Source organism: Eubalaena glacialis, chromosome 1 (assembly GCF_028564815.1).
Source record: "Eubalaena glacialis isolate mEubGla1 chromosome 1, mEubGla1.1.hap2.+ XY, whole genome shotgun sequence".
NCBI lineage: Eukaryota > Metazoa > Chordata > Mammalia > Artiodactyla > Balaenidae > Eubalaena > Eubalaena glacialis.
Window position 1 is genome coordinate 112,891,661 of NC_083716.1, and position 24,256 is coordinate 112,915,916.

General features: G+C 43.5%; 1 protein-coding gene across 6 annotated transcripts in view; it reads left to right on the top strand.

Moving 5' to 3' along the window:
• The first annotated feature begins 3,925 nt into the window (after nt 1–3,925).
• The window catches only part of SAP130 (Sin3A associated protein 130), a 71,692-nt gene continuing 51,361 nt past the window's right edge, over nt 3,926–24,256 (top strand). For 2 of the 6 annotated variants that reach the window (XM_061183003.1, XM_061183005.1), the window contains exons 1-9: nt 3,926–4,073; nt 5,707–5,824; nt 12,744–12,979; nt 13,696–13,854; nt 15,072–15,183; nt 16,197–16,321; nt 17,959–18,083; nt 23,701–23,848; nt 24,015–24,105. In XM_061183003.1, the coding sequence (XP_061038986.1) occupies nt 5,713–5,824; nt 12,744–12,979; nt 13,696–13,854; nt 15,072–15,183; nt 16,197–16,321; nt 17,959–18,083; nt 23,701–23,848; nt 24,015–24,105 (1,108 nt within the window). In that variant the 5' untranslated portion in view covers nt 3,926–4,073; nt 5,707–5,712. Of the gene's footprint in view, nt 4,074–4,201; nt 4,247–5,706; nt 5,825–12,743; nt 12,980–13,695; nt 13,855–15,071; nt 15,184–16,196; nt 16,322–17,958; nt 18,084–23,700; nt 23,849–24,014; nt 24,106–24,256 lie in introns of those variants that run through there. The other 4 variants (XM_061183006.1, XM_061183004.1, XM_061183007.1 and 1 more) reach the window with 4 other exon arrangements.

A 24,256-nucleotide genomic window follows, 5' to 3' on the forward strand; every position in this document is an offset into this window, starting at 1 on the left:
TGACTCAATTTCGTTTTTTTATGGCTGAGTAATATTCCATTGTATATATGTGCCACATCTTCTTTATCCATTCATCCGATGATGGACACTTAGGTTGCTTCCATGTCCTGGCTATTGTAAATAGAGCTGCAACGAACATTGTGGTACATGACTCTTTTTGAATTATGGTTTTCTCAGGGTATATGCCCAGTAGTGGGATTGCTGGGTCGTACGACAATCACTATTTTTTTAAACTTGCTATAACAAGTTTAAAAAACTTGGCTCGTTAAATATCCTGAATGTGTCGAAATCATGTTTCTCTATTGTTTCAAATTTAGCTAAAAACTAAACATAACATGATACAGTCAAGGAAGTGACATCTCCTCACCTTTGCCATATTCTATTGATTAGAAGAATGTCACAGGTCCTGCCACATTCAAGGGAAAGAGATTACACAAGGTCATGAACACCAAGAGGGGGATCATGAGGGGTCATCCTACAGTCTGTCCACCATACATACTCTGGAGGAGACAGAGTCTGAGTTTGGCCTAGGTAATAAACCAGATGAAGGTAATAAAAGCAATGAATGTGAGTGAGCTCAAAAGCTTCACGTCCTTTACGTGTGTAGCTTTTAACCTATACAATAAGATTGAGATAAGTAATGGTGCTCTCATTTTACAGATGAGTTACCTGGAGGGGACTATATTTCCCTGGCTGGGGAGTTGGGCCAAGGGGAGTATCTGGACTTAGAGGAACCAAAGAGTCAGTATCATTAGATGACCCAGGCTCAGGCTGAGAACCATCCGGGTTCAGTGGCAGAGACCAAACAGAGCTTCACCCACACTTGCAGACCATCCACTGACATTTGACTGACCACCACAGGACACTTGCATTGAGAACTTACTCTTTTTGTTGGCAGAGGGTAGTAGTTATTTGTTCTCTTGGTAACCACCCAGCAGATGTTGTGCCTGATGGCGTCTTTGTTCAATCCATCCAAACTCTCTTCTGTGCACACTATCTCCAAGAACCCAAGATACTAATAAGCCCCCGCAACTGGCAGGGGGGCTTGAAGACCTGAGAAGTGTGGAAGGTTCACCCTGGTTGGGGTACAAGAAGGCTGTCTTCAGCATGCCAAGCTCAGGGGATGGGAATCCTAAATCCTAGCAACACAACCATGGATGAAACATCTATTTTCCTTCAAGTATCCACTACAGGAGGGACTAGAGACATAAGTGAATAAAGCAGAGACTGTCTCTAGTAACTAAGGAAAATTCAGATTTCATTCATGTACTACGGATGTGTTTGTGATTATACCCAGCAAACATTTATTGAATCCTTCCTGTTGATGGGAGATATAAAGATGAATAATTTCTATCTCCGCCTAATCCAGGAAGAATACAGCGTAGATAGATTAGTGCTATAATAGAGGGACCGAAGAAGTATCCACGGAAGTATCCTGTAGGGTGGGGGGAAGGAGAGGAATTTCACGGAAGGCTTCTTGGAGAAGATAAATCATTTCCTTTGCAGTTAGGCATTGGAGAATTGGCAGCACTCTGCTACATGGCTGCTGAAGAGTGAGGCCTATATAAGGCAAAGCTTGAGCAAAACCCTGGAAGCCAAGCTGTGTGGAGAATTGGTGGAAACTATGGTTGAGAGAGTACTCAACCATACTTGAGAGGTAGGAGGGACTGAATTATTAAGGCCTTTGAACTGGTTTTAGGGGTTTGGAATAGATTTTGAAGTCATTGGAACATCATGGATGGAAAGAACAGATTCAGAGGAATGCTTTAGAAAAAGAACTCTGCGGAGGACAGGTTCAGGGTAGGAAGAGATTTGAGTGAGGCAGTGTTAGTATAATTCGGACAGGAATTAATGAAAGGTTGAGCCGAGGCTATGGAAGCAACTGGAAAGGAGGTGCAGAGGTCCATAGGGTGACTCTGGGAGATGGAAGAGTGGAAACCAACAAGAATTAAACCAAAGGCAGGGCTTCCCTGGTGGCGCAGTGGTTGAGAATCTGCCTGCCAATGCAGGGGACACGGGTTTGAGCCCTGGTCTGGGAAGATCCCACATGCCGCGGAGCAACTGGGCCCGTGAGCCACAATTGCTGAGCCTGCGCGTCTGGAGCCTGTGCTCTGCAACAAGAGAGGCCGCGATAGTGAGAGCCCCGCGCACCGCGATGAAGAGTGGCCCCCGCTCGCCACAACTAGAGAAGGCCCTCGCACAGAGGCGAAGACCCAACACAGCCAAAGATAAATAAATAAATGGATAACTTGAGGGAAGAAAAAAAAAATTTCTTTAAAAAAAAAAAAAAACCAAAGGCAGAGAAGATGGTGATGCCATTAACCAAACCCAGAAACCAGGCGGAGGAGTACACAGGTGAGGCAAATCAATGATGGTGTCCAATATGTTAAGTCTCAGGGGCTTGTAAGACATATTTGTGGGACTGTAGGTATACAATTCGAGAGAGAGTTATCTTGAGTTATCTTTATCACCACGCAGACAAAATACTGAGTCATTTTCGAGAACAGTATTTGAAACTGTGAGAGTGCATTAAACTAGTTACGAAGATGGTAGAGCATTGAGAGAGGGCTGGAGAGTGCTGTATACGTGAGAAAGAAGAAGTAGAAAGCAACTTAATAGGGACAGAAGTAGAATCAGGAGAGAGTGTGGTTCTGGTGACCAAGGGAAGAATTTTTTTTCTGAGGATAGCTGATTTACGATGTTGTGTTAGTTTCAGGTGTACAGCAAAGTGCTTCAGTTATAGATATACATATATCTATTCTTTTCCAGATTCTTTTCCCATAGGGAAGAACATTTTAAGGAGGAATTACTGTTGGTAAACTAGACAAGATGAGACCTAAGCAAGGACCACCGGGTGAGGTGAGTAGGTCACTGGCAACTTTGGGGAGCAGTTTGGGAAGAGTGGCAGAAGCAGAAATGTTCTGCCTGAGGAGACAGGAGGCTAAGGTGTATCACATCAGTCACTTCTAGGGGAAATTTGAGAAGGGACGAGTGTGAGAAAGGAAAGTGCCTTGAGGAAGGAGAGGGGGTATTTGAGACATTCTTGTAGCCACGAGCTACTCTTTTCCTCGCAAGAACACAGCTGTGCACGATAGGAAGAAGGGGTGCGAGCCCCATTTATTTCTTCACACAAAACTCCAGCTCTAAATTACCATCAGGGAAGGGAGGAGGGGGACATAATCTCTATTGTCAGATTCAGATTTTGCTCCGGCAGCTCTGGCTAAGTCTACTTCAGCTGTATAAACTCCATCCCTCCACCCCAGACAAAACAACAAAATACCACCGCCTCCCTCCGCTTCTTCGTAATCTGGAAAAACCGAGCAGGTGCACCGTGCCGGAGTCCTGCGCCAAAGACCCCTCTCCGAGCCGGCTTTAACCCGAAGGTGCTCGGCTCCCGAGCGGGTCCGGCCTGGTGTGCAGCTCCCGACGCAGCGCGCCGGGCGCAAACCCGACAGGGTCGCTTCAGTTCCGCCCACCTGATCCTCCCACGATGCTCAGGCTTTGCGGGCCGTGGCCTCTGTGGGGACATCAAGAACAGTCAGGAAAACCCTCGGCCCAGCCTGCAGCCCCTTCGGCCCGCTGCAGTCGGCCTCCATTACCTTTTCCCGCGCCGCGCCGCCCTCGGGAAAATGACACCTTGTGCCGTCAGCTGAGGCAAAAGGGTATGAGCTTTTTACTAAGCAAAGAGAAAATGCAGAACCGACTCTACATAGCAAAGGGGTGTGTTGCCCCGGCCCGGTCTCCCGGACGCCCCGCCCAGGCCCGCCCTCTCGGCACCGGGGACTACATTTCCCAGAGGCCTCAGCGGCCCCGAGGGGCAGGCCTGTCCGCTCTCCGCTCACACTGAGCGGTGACTGGCTTCCCCGGAGGAGGGCGGGGCCTACCCCAGCCAATGGGTGAGAGGCTCGTTACGGCGGCGGAAGCAGCGGCGCTGGGCTGAGGGGTGGGGGGCAGAGTGCTAGCGCCTCGGCGGCGGCGGCGGGTCCGGGAGCCCGAGGACGCCGGCCCCACAGGCGGAGAGCGCACGAGAGCGAGCTCGAGGCGGCGCGGCGGCCACTCGGCGCAGCACTCAGGTAATGGCGGGACGGGCGCCTGGGAGCGGAGGGGAGGAGAGGGGAGGAGACGAGGGGGCGGGGCGGCCGAGCCGGGCTGCAGCGTCCTTCCCGCTGCGTGTCCCCGGGGAAGGGCAGCGGTCCCTCGTCTCCTGCTGCGCAAACCTGGGCTCTTTCCCGAGCTGAGCACGGAGGTTGGGCCGGCGGCAGAGGCCGGGTGTCCTGTGGCAAGGAAGGGAGAGGCGTCGGGAGGGCTGGGCTGATTCGGGCGTGGGGGCGTGGCGGGCGTGGGCCTTGGCGGGGAAGCTGAGAGGCCGGGAGAGCGCGGGCGGGCGGGCGGCCCAGGGAGTTTGGCTCCTGGAGCAGTTTAAAGTGACTCTCCACATCCGGGCCCTGCGCCCGCCGCTTTCAGACCCTGACCGAGGCGGGGCCTCCGAGCTCCCCGCCCCTTTCGCCTGCGGCGCTTGTCTGCCTCTGCCATTGGCTCAGCCTCGAGAGGTTTGGGCTGCCCCGGCGAGGCTCGCGCCTGATTGGCTGGCAGTCGGCGGGAGGGTGGGGCGGGATCTCAGCGCGCAGGCAGCGCTGGATTGGTGCGGGCCCCGGACTGACGCGCCCGGCGTGGGGCCAATGGGCGGGCGGGGGAGGTAGGGGCAGGTTCGGGGGAAGAGGACTGGAGCGCAGCGGCAGCCGGGCGGCGGGGGTGAGCGGGGCCGGCGCGGCTGGACAGCGGCGGGCCCGAGGCGCGCTGGGGCACGAGTCGTCCCCGCGACCTCGGAGCCCAGCGCTGCCACCGAGATGGGTCCTCCGCGGCACCCCCAGCCCGGCGAGGTGGAATCGGGAGGGGCGGGCGGCGGGCGGCGGCAGGTAAAGGGCACACTGGTCCCGGGGTTCCTCAGAACGCCTGCCCCCCTCCCCAGGGATGGAGTCTCAGAGACCCGGAGTGTCTGGAGACGTGTGTTCTCCGATCTCAGCGGGGGGCTTCAGGGTGGGGGCAGGATTGCGGGCGGATCGGGGATATCGGCTCCTGAGGGAGGAGTGGGGGGTCGATTTTAGGGAAAGTGGTGAAGGTCTCGGTTCCCTTTGGCTCAGTGGGGCTCTGTGAAAGGGGCGGGGGAGAAATCCGTCAATGGAGGCCTGTGCAGAAAAGCGTTCGAGAATTCTTTTCGGATCAGGTCTTGATGGAAGGTTTCTGATCCCTTCTTAGGACAGGGCATCTGCCTCCGATTCCTCCTGTGACACACTGATGACAGTTCTGTTCACCTTGGTGTGAGGCTTAAGTCTTTCAAAGGCACATGCCATTTGTCATGAAACTTAACACAGAAGTATATATATTGTGTTAAGACCTGTCACGTGGATGTTATACACAATGTAGTGTCGACTTTTTCTTGTGGCAATCCACAGGTATTGGGGGGCGGTGTCATAATATCCCCCAGCACCACATAAACGATTTTACCATTAATTGAACCTATGTACATCAAAAACTTAAACAGCTTACACCATTTCTGCACTGTATATTGAATACAAGTATCATTTTAGATAGATGATGCTACATTTGCTTTTCTAAGAGAAGATGTAGGTACTAAGAATGCTTTACTTTCTCCTTATTGATTCTAATATCAGAATCCAGTAATGACCATATGCCTATGCACTGCAGGTGGAAATGAGTTCTCAACAGTTTCCTCGGTTAGGAACCCCCTCCACCGGGCTAAGCCAGGCTCCTTCACAGATAGCCAACAGTGGTTCTGCAGGATTGATAAGCCCAGCTGCAACAGGTGAGATGTGTGATATTTTTCTATATTGCTTCCTGCTTTAAAAATATTGCCAGTTTTCTAATTTAAAAATAAGCAAATTCTTTGTGGGATTTTAGTAAATACTAGATTATCAAATTTGAAGAAAGGATATATTACAGTCCTAATTTAAATAGGGCTTTCTTTCTTCCTGTTTTAACCACTTGATTCACATGTTCAGAGTGTACATGAAACTTATAGTGAAGCACGCCTACAGGAACTATTTTTTTTAATGTATTAATGTGTTCTTATTTAATTAAGGCCCAGAGGTGTAATAATAATGCCATGAGGGAATGCAAAGGTGTGTAAGACATAGGTCTTGCCTTTCAGGAGCTTACTATATAGGAAAAGAGATTTTAAAAAGATGTGTATACGCACATATATGCAACTTGGTTTTTAGTTGTATACTTTTTGAATGCTGAAGATCAGTGGCCTCAGCTGGTGATGATTTTGCCCCCCAGGGAATATTTGGCGATGTCTCGATACACTTTTAGGTGTCACAAGTAGGGGGTGCTCTTGGCATCGGAAATTTAGAGGCCAGGGATGCTGCTAAATACGCGACGTTAAGCAGGACAGCCCCCAACCCCACAGCAAAGTATCTAGTCCAGTCAGCAGTGCTGAAGTTGAGTTACTCCTTCAAATAATTCTGTATTCTGTGTATCAAGTGGAAAGGTGGCGTTGCGAAGTGAAGTAAGGTACTCCTTTTTTTATTCCTTTCTTTACTGCCTGATTTCTATGTTCCTCATTATGGTAAATGGTACTACCATCTACTTATTGCTCAAACCAGAAACTCAGGCATGGTGTTTAATTGTTCTGTCTTTGTCTCTCACCTGTGAGCTGTGGCCTCCTTCCTATTGCTTCGCCTCCTTCCTGCCAACTTAGTTTTTGTTACAAATTTATTTTAGTTCTCTTTAGACTTGAAGTAACTTTAAGCTCCTTTATTCCTCCTGCTTAATAGTAGCTGCTCATATTTTCTGAACAGATGATAAGTTCTCAATCTTCTTGACCCTGGGACTTTACACAGTCCAGTTTTGTTTTGTTTGCCACAGTCTTTCTTCTTCCTTTGCACACTTATTTATCTGGCTAACTCTTTGTTCTTCTTTGAGGTTTCCTCTCAGATGTCACTTTCTCTGGGAAGTCTTTACTGACTCCCATCATCCACTGCAACTCAAGGTCGGGCCTCCTCCTAGAATGAAGGCCAGGACTTTTCTGTCCATGCTCCTTTGTATGTGCTATCCTTGCTACAGGGTAGAGGTCAACAAATTCTTATAGAGCCACTTCAAGTTCCTGACCCCTTAACAAAGATTTTTGACAGTGTTTTATCTTTTGTATGAATTCACAGCGGAATTTTTTTTTTTTTTTTTTTTTTTTTTTTGGCCAAGCTGCATGGCTTGCGGGATCTTAGTTCCCCGACCAGGGATTGAACCCAGGACACAGCAGTGAAAGCGCCAAGTCCTAACCACTGGAGTGCCAGAGAATCCCCACAACAGAATAATTTAAAGGAGCATAGCTAAAGAGAATATTTTTGAACATCTATTTGCAACAATTATACTGCTCATTAAAAAGGGCATCAATTAGCAATAATTGCCCTCAGACTTTGTTGAGAAGGAAATCATTGATTTAGACCAAAATTGTCTATAATTTTACTTCTGAAATGTGTATGTTGTTTCTTTCAGTTGCTCTTAAAAAGAAAATAAAATTTTCCTTAAGTAGTTAGATGTCTTTCTATATTTCCTGTTGCTCTTACTGGAAGAAGTAATTTGGGATCCTACGCATGTCAGGATTTCAAGTACATGTTCACAGTACGGAAGTGTAGATTACAACCAGTTCTCTTAACTACTGCTTCAAGGTTCTTTTCTGATAAAAATAAACAACTTCAAATACCTAGAAGGAAACGATACATAGTTGCAAAAAGAGCTTAGTGGAAAATGGTCAGTGTGTTATATCTTAAATGAAAATGTCAAAAATCAAAGTCTTCCTGGACAGATAGGTTTGGGGGAAAGTTATGAAATTGTCCAGTTCCTTTAAAATTTTAATTAGGGGAAAATCTGGGCAGTGGGGAAGGTTAACAATCAGTTGATAATGGAAAGACAGAAGTAAAACTCTTTATTCGCAAGCATCACGTATACAGAAAATACTAAATGTTTTTTAAAAGCTGTTAGAACTAATAAGTGAAATTACTAAAGGTTGCAGGATAAAAGTTCAGTGTACAGAAATCAATTATATTTCTAAATACTAGTAATGAATAGTGAAATCTACCCACAAAATACTTAGGAATAAGTTAACAAAATATGTGTATGATCTGGGGTTAGAAAACTATGTAAAACGTTGCTGAGAGAAGTTAAAGACGTAGATAAATGAAAAGATCTTTCACATTCATGGATTGAAAAACTCAGTATTTTCTTTTACCCAAAGGGATCTGTAGATTCAAATGAATCTTAATCAAATTCACATCAGGTACTTTTCTAAAAATTGAATCTAAAATTGAATCTAAAATTTATGTGAAAACCAAAGGACCTAGAATAGCCAAAGCAATTTAGACAAAAAAGAAGAAGAAAGTTGGGGGACTCCACTGCCTTACTTCAAGACTTGGTATAAAGCTGCACTAATCAAGACAATGTGGTATAGCATAAATCACTGGATCATTGGTACAAACTAGAGGATCCAGAAATAGACCCACACATAATGGTCAATTGATTTTTGATAAAAGTACATAGATAATTCAATAGGGGAATGATAGTCTTTTTAACAAAATAGTGCCAGAACACCAGAATATCCATATGAAAAAAATAAACCTTGACCTTTACTTCCACTATGCACATAAATTAACTCGAAATGTATAATTATGGACCTAAATATAAAACTTAAAATCTCTAAAAGAAAATATAGGAGAAACTGTTTGTTACCTTAGAGTAAGTAAAAATTGTTTAGGGCACAAAAAACACTGATTAAAAGGAAGCAACTAATACACTGTACTTCATCAACATTAAAAATGACTGCTCTGCAAAAGACACTGTTAGTAAAATAAAAAGGCAAGCCACCAAATGAGAGAAGACATTTGTGATAAATGTGTCAGCAAAGGACTTACATCTGGAATATATAAAAAACTTGTAACTCAATAGCAAAAAAGGCAAACAGCTTGTTTTTTTGTTGTTTGTTTGTTTTTAAGGGACGAAATATGTGAATAGACACTTTACCAAAGATGCTGTATAAAGGCCAGATAAACACAAAAGATATTCAACTGTATTACTCCTCAGGACAATGAAAATTAAAACCACAGTGAGAAACTACTATACACCCACTAGAATGACTAAAACAAAAAGACTGACAATACCGAGTTTTGACGTGTTTGTCGAGCAAGCAGAACCCATGCATTGGTGGGATTGCAAAGTAATCTAGCCACTTTGGTAAGCAGTTTGGCACAGTATGTTAAAAAATTTAACGTAAGCTTACCGTACAACCCAGCAGTCTCATTCCTAGGTATTTACCCAAGATAAATGAAAATGTGTGTCATACATACAGTGACTTCTCCTTCAGTGTTCATAGAAGCATTATTCATAATAGCCAAACCCTGGAAAGAACCCAGATTTTACCAACTGGTGACTGGATAAGCAAAGTTTGGTTTAATCCATACAGTAGAATACTACTCAATGGTAAAAAGAAGCAAACTAGCATTATACACAGTAACGTGGCTGAATGTCAGAAGCATTTTCCTGAGAGAAAGAAGCCAGACCCAAAGGACCACATACTGTGTGGTTCTATGTCTATGAAATTCCAGAAAAGACAAAGCAGTGGTGGTAGAACCATCAATAGATCAGTGGTTTCTAAGGAGTAGGGGTGGGAGGGAGGGAATTGACTGCAAAGGGGCATGAATGAACTTGTTAGAGTAAGGGAAATGTTCTATGTCATGATTGTGTTGTGATTACAGTACTGAATACATTTGTGAAAATTTAGTTTTATACAAAAAATTAGTAGATTTTATATGAAAACTTTACGTCAGTTAATAATAAAGCTGATTGATTAAAAAATGGATAAGATATGAACATATACTTCACAAAGGAAGATGTATATGAATGGCCTATGGTCACATAAAAAGAAGTTCAACATTACCAGTCAGCATGGAAATGTTAATTAAAACCACAATGAGATACCCAGTACACACCCACTAGAATATCTGTGTGTCAAGAATCCGTGAGGATGAGGAACAACTGGACCGCTAATACACTGCCAGTGGGAACATGAGATAATACAACCACTTTGGAAAGTACTTCGGCAGTTTCATATAAAGTTTACCATTTGACCCAGCCATTCTGCTCCTAACTTGTTGGTGAGAATGTAAAAAAAAAAAATCATTGAACTCTCTTTAGAATAGCCATTTTATTGTATGCAAATTATACCTTGATAAAGCGGTTTTAAAAATCAAAATTTTTTAAAAATCTGAATGACCTAGAAGGGTCAATGTATAGCAGAATATAAAGTATATTAATCTTTTCTCCCAGCACTTTTTTCCTCCAAGAGAAAATTTCTGATTTTTTTTCCTGAGGAGATCATTGAACAAGGACTCAGAGTACATATGGATATTTATTCTAGAGTTGTAGACAATAGCAAAAATTTGGAAATAACCTAAAAGCTCATCAATGATATAATGGTTTAAAAAGGTATAGTACATCTATTCAATAGAATTTCATTTAGCACTTTTGAAATGATGCGGTGTATATTCTATATTACTTAGCGATTCCACTCTTAGGTGGAATCCAATAGAAATGGTAATGTTCACCAAAAGACATACACATGAATATTACTAGCATTCCTATTCACAATAGTAAAAAAAACTGAAAACTAACTGGGAGTAAAATGGATAATTTGTGATTTATTCAAGCAATGGCATACTGTACTGAGAATGAAAGAGCTACGGCTACATGCAATAACATGCACAGATCTCATACCTATAAGTGAGAGAGACAAGAACTGCGTACATTTGTTACGAGTGTATTTATATAAGTTCAAAAACAGACAACAGTAACCTATAGCTTTAGAGGTTAGCACAGTGAGTGACATTGGGAGGGAGAGCGACTGGAATCAGGCTGAGCAGGGGCTTATGGGAGCCAGTAGCGTTCTGCTTGTTGATCAGGGGCTGGTAACTCACGCGTCCTCCGTTTGTAGAAGGTCACTGAGCTATGCACTTGTCTTTGGGAAGGTTATAGTTAAATAAAAAGTTAAGTAAATAAAAACCCACCTAAAATTAAAGAGCTGAGAAGTGTCTGACGTTTTACCAAAATAGTAACTTGGTGCCTTTAGGGATAGACTTTGGGAGCAGCTTTACTTTCTTTATAGTTTTCCAAGTAATTAAAATTTTTTACGTAAGTATAATCTTTATATTCAGAAAAATAATGTCAGTGTTGTTTTGGGGAAATGATAGTGCAAATTAATATTTTCACAGACTCTTTCATTACATGAGTTCCTTGATTTTTAATAAATTTTTTTTATCAGTGTGTTCTGAATTCACAGCATTTTTTAATTTATTTTTAGTTTTATTTATTTTTGGCTGCGTTGGGTCTTCCTTGCTGCGCGTGGGCTTTGTCTAGTTGCGGCGAGCGGGGGCTACTCTTCGTTGCAGTGCGCAGGCTTCTCATTGCGGTGGCTTCTCTTGTTGCGGAGCATGGGCCCTAGGCGCACGGGCTCTAGAGCGCAGGCTCAGTAGTTGTGGCGCACGGGCTTAGTTGCTCCGTGGCATGTGGGGTCTTCCCGGACCAGGGATCGAACCCGTGTTCCCAGCATTGGCAGGCGGATTCTTAACCACCGTGCCACCAGGGAAGTCCGAGTTCCTTGATTTTTTTAACTTAATTTTTAAATACGTTGCATGTTCTCATGGTCCAAAATTCCAAAAGAAAAAGAGTATACACTGGAAAATATCTCTCCTTCCTGTCCCCCACTCATCCACTTTCTTTCCTTTCAGGGAACCAAGATGCTTTGGAGATATGTTATCCATATACAAATACAAATGTATTTGTATTTGTGTGTATTTTATTTACTTTTTCTCTGTTCTGCACCTTGGTATTTTCGTATATCTTTTTCATAATATATATATATTATACATTTTCCCGTAAGAGTACTTAAAAAGCTTTCTTGTTTTATTTTTATAGTTGCATGGTAGCCTATTGTGTGAGTATACCATAATTTATATAACCAGTCCCCTATTGATGGACCTGTAGGTTTTTTGGTTCCTTTGCTAGTATAAAAATACTGAAACAAATAACTTGTACCTGAGTCATTTTACACACATGCTGTGTATCTATAGGGTACAGTCATGCAAGTGGAATTGTTGAGTCTCAAAGGGTGCATGCATTGTAATAATGGTAGAGCTTTACTTGTTCACTCTGTAGGGATTTGGACTGAGAAATTGGTTACCTTTTTTTTTTTTTTTGGGCCGCACCGCACAGCATGCAGGACCTTAGTTCCCGGACCAGGGGTCAGACCCGTGCCCCCTGCAGTGGAAGCATGGATTCTTAACCACTGGACCGCCTGGGAAGTCCCCAAGTCACCTTTTTAATATTAGGTTTTTATAACTTTTTAAATAAATATTTTAAATGAAATTGTCTTATATCTTATATTACAATTTCAAGTATTTGAGGTCATTCTAGATAGTTTTCAGGCCCTTTGTTCATAGGAGTAGGAAATTACAATATTTAAAACAAGTCCCGTGTTCCATAGGTGTGACTTTCGAGTTGGCTATCCATCAGGGGAATTTGATGCCCAAATTTTCCTTGTTAAGAAAATCTCACAAGGAAATGGTCAGTTTATCAACCCTGAAACTTAACTGCAAGCACCACTCTTATATGTGCTGTTCTATTATTTGATATTGGAAGGGCATGACACGCTGTTTCACCCTTCATGTCTTCACTAGTCAACGATGAATCTAGTCGAGATGCTGAAGTCACTGCCAGGGAGCACGTGGGTTCCAGCAGCTCCCTACAGCCCCGTGAAGAGAAGCAAGAGCCTGTCGTGGTAAGGCCCTATCCACAGGTGCAGATGTTGTCTACACACCATGCTGTTGCATCGGGCACACCTGTCACAGTGACAGCCCCACCAGCACATCTGACGCCAGCAGTGCCACTCTCATTTTCGGAGGGACTTATGAAGGTAATGGAGAGGTTTAAAATTTCACATTGAACAACAGCTAAAGACTGGCTAGTATTTCTGACAGTGCTCACAAAGTCTTAGGCTGTATCCTAGGATCATAGCTTTTTCTTTTTGACCTATCAGTTCAGCTCCTCTCTGTAACTCAGAGTTCCGCTGTTCTGCAGTGCCTAGTCTTGTGCCGCTGGGCAGTTGGCATCACAGGATCTTTTCTCGTACCCATTTTGACGTTGATTTTATTTCAAGTTATGGGCATGCTAGTGTAGCTTTTATCTTGGAGTGGCACTCTTCTCCAAGGTTTTGTTTTGATAGCTTGCTAATTTGGGTGTATCAGAATATCGCCTTGTGTATTAACCATATGGATATGTGTCAGTTACTGGGAGTTTTGTTTACTTCCACCCAAACTTGGGAGGCAGCACGGTATAGAAGAAAGAATGTGGGCTGTGAGCCATACAGATCTGGGCTTTATTCCCAGTTCTAGTTTTTACTGTCTGTGTGGCTTTAAGCAAGTGACTTAGCCTTGCTTTGTATGTTTCCACATCTGTAACATGGAAGTGCTAGCACTTCAATGGAAAGGCTGTGATGCTAAGAGGTAAAATATATAAGGCCTCTGGCATCTTTCCTGGCACTCCCCAGGTCTGATTTGTGTACGTATATAGAATGAAATGCATCACTAGTAAAAAGCTGTTGATATGTTTCGTGTGGTTTTCTGTTTGCAGCCGCCCCCGAAGCCCACCATGCCTAGCCGTCCCATTGCTCCTGCTCCACCTTCTACCTTGTCACTTCCCCCCAAGGTTCCAGGGCAGGTTACCGTTACCATGGAGAGTAGCATCCCTCAAGCTTCAGCCATTCCTGTGGCAACAATCAGTGGACAACAGGTTTTTTTCCTCTTAATTTGCTGATTTTCAAACTGAGATGCCAAACTGTTGATCATTATTTATTGAATGCCAGCAGTACATTAGGCACTGGACTAAATAAAAAATTAACTGGTCACTGGTATCTGCAAGGGGACGAGAGTAGAGCGGACAGAGAAGGATGGCATCGGGAGTAAGGCCAGTATGCACCGTGGTCTTGTCGTTTAGCCCGTGTGTAGTGGGTGTCTGCTGTGGACGAGGCACCAGCTGCAATGCAGTGTGAGGAGCAGATCTAGCTAAGGCCGCCCGTGACCTTGAGGAGCACAGGAGTGCGGTCGTGCTGGTTACAGGTCCAGAGCTCCCGTGGGCTGAGAGCAGCCTCGCAGCAAGTGCTTCTCTAAGCTGCTTCTCTGAGGAGAGTGATGTGTATCTCTTGGGCGACGGGCAGGTTCCCTCAGCAGCCTGCCAGTTGTGAACATTTATTTTAAAGTCTCATGTTATAACTTAATTTTTTTTTTTTGAAATTGCAGTCCTTCCCCATAATATGTATTTGATTTATTTAAATATTTTAAATTACTTACCAATGAAAACTGAATCTCACAACTCACTCCCTTCAAGTTTTCAGGAAAAAAATGGTATTCCAAAAAGATGCACTGTGGTTTTTTTCCTTTTGTCGTACTGCTGAGTCCTCCCAGAAGTGCTGGAATGTCCACCTGAGAAGCACTGGCACTAGGGTTGGGCAGGTGTGAGGAAGGGACACTTATGGGTGAGCTGGAGAACTGACGGGGGAGTGCCCGTTGGATGCTGACTGAATTTACTTAGAAATCCTGGCTAGCATAAAGAATACCTGAGTGCAGTGGCGTGTAAAGGAAATAGTGAGAAAAAGAAAAAATAAGCTATAGGCCAAGACAAAGAAAACAAGGGTAAAAGACTAATATTGAAGATGAGAGTGTCTGAAAGTGGACAGTCAAATGTGTCATCAGTGACAGGAATCTAACAACTAGCTAGACTCAAGGCAGTTGACGGGTCCTCCCTGTCCCTTACCACATGCCTGCTGGCACAGGGCATCGTGCAGTACGCTGTGAAAAGAAAACTAAATGTCCTTTCCCTTGGGGTGCTCACTATCTAAGAGGAACAACATGACCCACATTTGGAGGCAGCTGACTTCCTAGAAGCAATGGCTAAGCACCCGTGGCTAAGACCAGGCACTTGGAAATAACGTCGCCTCCTGTTTCTTGCAGGGACATCCCAGTAACCTGCATCACATCATGACCACGAACGTACAGATGTCTATCATCCGCAGCAACGCACCTGGGCCCCCTCTTCACATTGGAGCTTCTCATTTACCTCGAGGTAAAGGCTGCATGTTTTTTCAGACTCTTGAAGTGCAGTGACAGGTATACGTTTGGTAGAAGATACAGTAACGCAAAGCATATCCAGAATGAGCTTTTTAAAGTTGCAGGGCAGCAGAAATAAACTTAGATTAATGCACATTTTTAGCGTGGCCTAATAGGTGCTTATTATAGTTGTATTGCAACACGTATGTGTATGTGTGTAAACTCAGAGCAATTCAAATTTTCTGTATGGTCTAAAAATTGTCCTTTATACTGAGGAACTCCTGAAAGCTATGGTAGTGTAAATATGGGCTTCATTTTTAATAAATAAGTCGCAAGTGTTAATACTGAGTATTTTTGAAGTTTAGTGAAAATGCTTAGTCAAATCATCTTATTCACATGGCAGTAAGATGAATTTATTCTTCCAATTAAGTTCTGATAGGTTGTAAGGTATTAAGTTTAATGAGTTTTTTCAATTACTTGATCAGAAATTGTTACCTTTTATTGGAGAGGATAAAATTATTGTCGGCAAAATCAGGCGAACGAATACTCTCTCTCAATGTAACTTAGTGGTTCTCAGAGTGAGGTTCACAGACTGCAGGGGGATCTGTGTGAGGTCGAAACTAAGACATGTGCCCTTTTGTCAGTGCTGATATTGGCACTGATGGTGCAAAGGCAGTGGTGGTTCAAGTGAACTCTCACTGGTGGTTAAACTGCTGCAGCCTTGGCTTGAATCAGGGTAATAGCAGCACCGTGCTGTGCTTCACTGCTACATACTTGCAGTTTTTTTAAAAAAAAAAAAAAGCCAGTTTCATTTAAGAACACCCTTGAAGAAGCAATACAGATTATCAGTCTTATGAAATCTCAGCCCTTGAGTGCACGTTCTCTTAATTTTCTATATGATGAAATGGGAAGTATACATAAAGCACTTAAGCTGAATACTGACATACTGAGCTTATAGGGAATATAATTGTAGCTATTTAAATCATGAGCCCGGAAGCCACACTAATGAAAAAAATACTGTTTTTCCAGGTGCAGCAGCTGCTGCTGTGATGTCCAGTTCTAAAGTAACCACGGTCCTGAGGCCGACCTCCCAGTTGCCAAATGCTGCTGCAGCTCAGCCGGCAGTGCAGCACATCATTCACCAACCAATCCAGGCACGCCAGGGTTGTGGGCAGCCAGCCAGCAAGCGTTAAGCGCCTACTCTGAGTTATGCACTCTGCTTGGCACTGTGCGAGCCCTTGATCCTCAAGCGACTTTGGATCTAGTTGCCAAGATGTAGAGAAGGCTGAATTATATACAGTGTCATGTGATCCGCTGTAGGAATTTAGGAGAGAGGTAGTAAGGGAAGGCTTTTGGTCGGGATGGGTGTGGCAGTGGGGATTCCGAGACGTGAAGGGCACGTGAAGGGGGGCAGCCCTCTGAACAAGGCAAGGAAGATAGTGGTGGTTGTACACAATGTGGAGTAAAGACTAGTTAGAACTAAGGGATTCTAATTTGGATAGGGGTGTGTGAACCCCTGAACATTTTATGCACATATGTATGCTTTTTGAGGAAGACGGTCCATGCCTTTCAACTTTTTTCAAGGAAATCTGTGGCCTCAGTACTACTGAAGTATAACGTGTTACTGCATGCTACCGTGTCTGTCTCTAAATTCGGGACTCTAAGATGGAGACTGTAAACTTGATTTTGTACACAGCAGAGAGCTACTGCGTCTTTGGAATATACTGATATATGGTCAAAGAAATATCTTTGAAAGATTAATCTGGCTGAATTGCGTACAGAAGGTAGAAGTTCAGTGCCTTTGGGGCCAGACTGGTAGCATGTATGAAATAGCTGGGTTTAAGGTACTACGGAAGAGTGCTGACTGGGACGCGGGGTAAGATATGTCTAGCCTAGAGCTTTCACATTAAACAAAATAAAAGACTTTGCTAGTAGTAAAACACATGTGGAGACTGATTAGGGCCCCAGGAGTATAATGGTAGGAAGGGTTGGAGAAAGAGGAGAACCAAGGTCAGGAGCTCAGTAGTGAGGAGGGCAGCACAGCAGTCCTAGTGTGAGAGGACAGGCTGTGAGAGCAGCGCGAGGGGCACGAGGTCTGCAGGTGAGAAACAGATCAAGAATGGGCAGAGTTTGCTGAGTTAACCTGCACGTGGCAGGAGCAGGAGAGAATGACTACTCAGAAGAGCTCAGGTGACTGGAGAATCTGACAGTGGACAAGCGGGTGAAGCCCAGTGTGGAACTCGTTTGTCAGGTGAAGATTTTACACACAGATGTAGGGGTAAGGGAAGTGTATCCATATGGAAACATCTAGAAAGCATCTGGGCACCCTGCACCTTCCGCTGGTAAAGAATGCTGTTACCACGTGTTTGCCTTTTCTGCCCTCAGATGGCATGAGAGCCAGCATCCAGTTCTGAGTAGGCCCTCTGTGGGAAGCCCTAGGTTGTGTCGTCATGAAAAGTGTCTGCTCCAGGACCAGCAACAGCTCTGTGGGAACTAGAGCTGAAGGGCTAGATTCCAGTCTGTACTAATCGTAGGACAGAATTTTGAGTCTGGTCATATTCGAAAAGGAGGGGCTTGTGTACTGTCCAACCAGAATTGGATTTTTTGGGATAATTCTGGCTCTTGGCCTTCTAACAACCTATCTGAAAAGAGAACTCGGTAATGAGAATTTATTTTCATTTGGACATAAACACCCTTATTTCGAGGCCCAGTTTTCATATTATACTTGAAGTGTTTTTGGCCTACTGTATTTTGCTTTTCAGTGAAATATGTTTTTCTCTTCTCTTGGTAGTCTCGTCCACCTGTGACCACCTCTAATACCATCCCTCCTGCTGTGGTAGCAACTGTGTCGGCCACCAGAGCTCAGTCTCCAGTCATTACTACAACAGCAGCCCATGCCACTGATTCCGCACTTAGGTATATTTGGGGATTTGAAGATCAGCCATCCTGCCATCCTCCCTTCTTCTCTCCCCTTTTCTTTTCCTTCCTTCATTCAACTCAATAAATATTTATTGAGTGCTTTTTTCTTTTTTTTAATGAGCTATGTTGTGTTCTAGACACTGAGGATAAAGCAGTGAACAAATAAAAAATTCTTGCCCTCATAGAGTTTCTGTTTGTAGAAACTGTGGCTGGAGACATACAATAAAAAAATATATAGTTTTTTAGGTGGCAAAGAGTGCTTTGGGGAAAAATTAGGGCGAATGGGATTTGGAGTGACAGGGTGGGCAGTGCAGGGAGCTTACTGTGTCATATTAGGTGATCAGGAAGGGCTTCGTTGATAAGAATGCAGTTGAACAGAAAATGGAAAGATGTCAAATGAGCCATATGGTTGTCTGGGATAAGAGTGTTCTAAGCAGTGGGAACAGTAAGTGCAAAGGCCCTGAGACAGGAGTATGTTTACCGCATAAAGGGGCAGCAAGAGGCTAATGGTAGGAGGGTGGCCAGAGATTATTTTAGGAGGTAGCAAGGTCCCCGGGTCATGCCAAGCCTTATGAACCACTCTGAGGATTTGGCCTGTGCTGGGGGCAATGGGAAGCCTTAGCAGAGTTTGGAACAGAGCAGCGCCATGATCTGAAGTAGCTGCATCAGCCTGGTTGCTGGAGAGAGTAGGCTGTGGGGAGGCAAAGTTGGAAGCAGGTTGTTGCGAAGAGTATGGCAGGAATCCAGGAGAGATGGTCGTTGGAGGTGGAAAGATGTGGTTAGATTCTGAATAGAACTTTGAAGACAGCGGAGGGGATTTCTGAGGAATCACGTACGGGGTTATCAGAGAATGAACAGTCAGGCTTATGCCAGGGCCGGCTGGCTGTGCAGCTGGGAGAGTGGAGTTGCCTAAACTTGAGATGGGGAAGGATGGGAGGAGTGGGTTTGGGGAGGGATTCCGGACTCTGGTTTGGGGCATGTTTAAGGCTGTGCTAACTTCTGAGCACCCAAGTGGAGATGTTGAGAAAGCGTAACGTATGAGTCTGGGGTCCACAGAAGAGTTCGGGAGGAGATGATTTAGGAAGGCAATGTAGATGGGGAGGAAGTTTATGAGAGAGAAGATGGCTCCCAATTGAGAGGGCTGTCGAGGGAAGCAGTGTTCTCTGGGAGAACCAAGATTCATTAGGGCAGGAAGATAGTGGATATATTCACAGAAGAGGTTGAGGATACAGGAGATTTTGCTAAAGATGGATTGTGAGTCCAGAGAGTATAGTAGAAAGGTTGGGTGGTTGAGAAGTGAAGCCAGTACAATTAAGAGATTTACAGAGCCGTACAGGGAGAGAGTCTGGTCGATGAGGGATGGTCTCTGATGCTTCTTGCGAGTGACACAATCAGGGATGAAGACATCAGGGTATTTGTCCTCACGACCCCCAAGCATATTGTGCTGGTGAAGCTATGAAAGTTGGGGAAGGCAATGGCGTGAGAGTCTTGCCAGGAGCATGCAGTGTTCCAGTGGTCTTTCTTGATGCTTGCCATCGATTACGTGGGTGCCGGGGAAAGAGCCTTTGGCAATATGAACAAGAAGTGATTCACTGGACAAAAGCAGGGATAGGGCATGGAGAACAGAGCTGTCGGGAACTAGAGACCATCCGGAAGTCTACCAGTTGGAAGCAGTCTGAGATGCCTCCTTGGTTTCATCCTTGCTTGACCAAGTAAATGAAAAGGAAACAAGGGAAAGAAAGCGGATCTATTTATTTATTTATTTATTTTTGGCTGCATTGGGTCGTTGCTGCACGCGGGCTTTCTCTAGTTGCAGCGAGTGGGAGCTACTCTTCGTTGCGGTGTGCGGGCTTCTCATTGCGTTGGCTTCTCGCTGCAGAGCACGGGCTCTAGGCACGTGGGTTCAGTAGTTGTGGCACGCGGGCTCAGTAGTTGCGGCACACGGGCTCTAGAGCACAGGCTCAGTAGTTGCACACGGGCGTAGTTGCTCCGCGGCATGTGGGATCTTCCCGGACCAAGGATCAAACCCATGTCCCCTGCATTGGCAGGCAGATTCTTAACCACTGCGCCACCACGGAAGCCCCGAAAGCAGATTTTAAAGAGAAGGTTAAGTTTTGTGATACTGAGAGTATCTGTGGCAACAGGCAGTTGAAGAGATGTCTGTGCTTGAGAAGTCATTAACGTGGGCTACAGTTAACGCTCTAGGTATCTGAGTCTACCCAGCGGGAATAAATATAATGAGAAGAGGGCCCAGAACAGAGCTCTGAAGAAAATAACACTTACATGCAGAGTAGTGCCTAGGACTTAACTTTAACCACTAGCTCTGTCACTTACTAGCTGTGTGCCATTAGGCAAGTGTTTTTAACTTCCCTGATCCTTAGTCCCCTCTTCAATAAAATGAAGACACTTTACTTCTCGGTAATTGAATATATTGCCTGAGGTGCAAAGAGACACAACAGCCCAACATAAAATAGACTGTGTTATTCATGTTAACTTTATAGTACCTTCAAAAAATTAATATATTCAGATGGTATGATGAAATTCAAAAGGTATGAATGTGTATACAGTGAAAACTAGGGTTAGATTTTTTTTTTTAAACCATGTTGTTGAATTATCTGTCTTTTCCAGTGTGTTGTTTTTACTAAAAAATGGATATTGGATTTTGTCAGATATATTTTTAGCATATAACTATATTTTCACTCCTGTGACAAATATTATTGTGTGCCTCGTCTGTGCCAGTCACTGCTCTAGGCACTGGAAATACACTAGGGAATTAAACAGGCAAAACCCTAATGATCAGATGATTTTCCTACTTAAATTATCTATAACTGTGACAAATTCCTAATGTCTGACTTCCTAGCTAATGGATGTACTGACGGGCATTTTGGCATATGTTGCATGTTTGTGATGGTGTGCCTTCAAGGTGTATTCCTGGAAGTGGGAGTGCTAGGTGAAAGAGTAAAGAGTAAATGTCTCAATTTCCTCACCTTGAAAATGGCAGTAATATTACCTTCCTTGATATGGAAGTTAATATATAAATATTAATGTGTAAATGTGTATATATTAATACTAATATATAAAGCACTTAATACATGCCTGACATGTAATGGTCATTAACACTTGTTATGTATTAACACTTGTTATTTTTCATTAGAGTAAATGAAAATCAAAGACTAGTATAGTCTATGCTTTCAGAAACACTTAACATATCTAAATACTTAATAGAAATGTTCTTTTTGGGGGTATCTTTTTGTATGAGCTGGACCTCTTTAAAATATGAGCACGTTTAAGTTTGAATTTAGGAGATCCTTTCCGGGTGATTCTGTTGGCATTCTTCTTTGTTACAGGTATCTTCAGAATTGTTCCCATAATTAGATTCCTCCATCCTAAAATTTGTGATTATTTTAATTATGTATACACATATCTCTCTGAATGCATTTCATTGTAAATGCTGGGAGTGGGCAGCTTTCACTGTACTCTGGTGACCTAAGTCATCAACTATTAAAAATCCAGTCTTCAATAGTAGGCTTTCTCCTCAGTAAGTTCCACCAAGTGTCATAGTTGCACCTAGGACCAGGCTTTCAGCTTTCCTTTGAACTTGAATAATATGCCATTTAGTTCTCTTTCTGTAGGGAGAAAGCCATCCTTTATTCAGTTGGTACGTTTTATTCACTAATATCCCACCAGGTCTGATCTTAAAGCATTTTGAGAGAGGATCCCTGTGATGAAACCATTGGTTAGTTTGGATACGTGAGGTCCCAATCACATTTCACCCTTACGGCTCAACTTTTCATGTTTTCTTCTTCCTAATTTATAATCACATGGTTCCAAAATACAAAAACATAAAAAGGTATTCAGTAGGGAGTATCACTCCTCTGTCGCACGTCCACCAAGTTCCTATGTTCCTTTCCCTTTGCCTTTGTAAAGTAACATGTTTATAGCTTTCGGGGTATCCTTCCAGTGTTTCTTAAATACAGTCGAATTCACATGCAATTCTTAACTTTTATCCTTTTTACCCCCCAAATTGTTTAATTCATAGATTCCTAAGCTGCCCTCTTATTGCAGCCGGCAGTGTGTCAGTCTCATGATTCATATGTTCCTCTTTGGGTTTTTTTCGTATAACAACGTATGTTGAAAGCTTTCCATTTCAGTACGTGGAGTTTCATTGTTCTTTTAGCAGTAGTATGATGACCCATCGTGTAAATGGATTTGAGGTTCTTTTCTATACTTTACTATCATAAATAATATTGCAGTGAATAACTTTATACTTTTGTCATTATGCATGTGTGCAAGAATATCTGTAGGATAAATTCCCAAAAGTGATCAGAGGGTATATGTGATTGTAATTTTGATACCTATGTCTTATTGCCTTCCATGGGGTTTGTACCAATTTACACTCCCTCCAGAATATTTAAAAGTGCCTGTTCCCTTACAGCTTGAACAACAGAGTACCCTGTCAGTTTTTTGGATTTTTGCCAATCTGATAGGTGAACGATGATATATCAGTGTCTTTTAAATTACATTTCTCTTCCTCTGATTAAGACTTAGTCTTTTCCCTTTGTTAAGGGGCCATCTGTGTTTTCTTTTTAGCAAACTGACTATTCATATCCTTGGCCTATTTTTCTATTGGGCTGTTACTTTTCTTATGGATTTCTAGGAGCTCTTCGTATATTAAGATTACACTTTCACCTGTGAGTCTTTTTACTTTGCCTGTAGTGTGTTTTACTGTGTTAGGAGGTTTGCTTATTGGTTTACAGAGTCAAATTTCTTGATTTTTTTATAGCTTTCGGATTTTGAGAGCTTTTAATTGTTAGAAAGCTCTCCCCCACTCCAAGGCTATTAAAGAATTCTGTCTTTTCTTCACGTACTTTTTTATTTTCCATTAAACCTTTCATCATTTTCATATTTATTCTGGTGTACTGTGTGAAGTATGGATCTAATTTTATTTTTTCCAAATGGCTATGTAGTCTTCCTAGCATCATTTATTAAACAGCCCATTCTCTCTCCTCTGTTTGAGGTGTCAACTTTGATATACTGTCAAGTTTTCTTACCATTTTTGCAATTTCAGTAGCATGCTTGCCGGTTAATTTGACATGATGTCTATGTTGATATCCCTTTCGATTATGAGGCAGTCATAACTATAACTTTATCTTCTGGTAAGGGATGATATAAAATTGGGGGAAGGAAGTCAGTGCTTCAAGGTCACAGGTTAAGCTTCCGTTAATCAAGGTTTTCTGTAATATTACCTCATAACAGTTAGAACCTTAGTTCGTATCTTCAGCTTTGTCCACAGAGTGAAACGTGTTCATTATAGTAATGCTTACTCGAGATGGTGAGAGAGTGTTGATTCATTATATCGAGGATACTCAGTATGACTAAGGATTAATTTATTTGGTTCATGGTACATGTTGATACCTTTTAAAATGAGGCTTACGGCAGTTTCAGGAGAGAAACTCGATGGGCAGTTAACTTCATTGGTTCACCTGTGGACTTCACAGACCTGTGAAAAATAAAACTCTGACTGTGACCCAGCACCAGACAGTAAGTGGCCTTGACTGCCTGCATTGCGTCTGGAGACAAGTCATAGATCGTAATGTCTTTTCTGTCTTCCCAGTCGGCCAACTCTGTCTCTCCAGCATCCACCGTCTGCAGCAATTAGTATTCAGCGTCCTGCCCAGTCACGGGATGTGACAACAAGAATCACACTGCCATCTCACCCTGCGCTAGGGACGCCAAAACAGCAGCTCCATACCATGGCTCAGGTAAAACCAGAGATGAAGAGCCATCTGTATACTCTGTGGGTTAAAACCAGAACTGTGCAAAACTCGCTAAAAGCCTGGCAATATCGAAAGCAGTGATTGCGTTTAAGCGGGATTGGGTGGGAGATGTTCTTGTTTCTAACTGTGTTGTGGGGTGTCCCCCCCACAGAAAACGATCTTCAGCACTGGCACACCGGTGGCTGCAGCAACGGTAGCACCTATTTTGGCAACCAACACCATTCCTTCCGCAACCACGGCTGGTAAGTCGGCAGCCCTGCTCTTCCTGCCAGGGAAGAAGGAGGCATAAGGCGTGGGTTCATTTTTTATTTCTCAGCTTCAGGCAGAGAACAAGAGTTAGGTTAGAAAAATTCTCTTACTTTTTCCCAAGAGCTTTTCTTGGGTTTTTAAGAA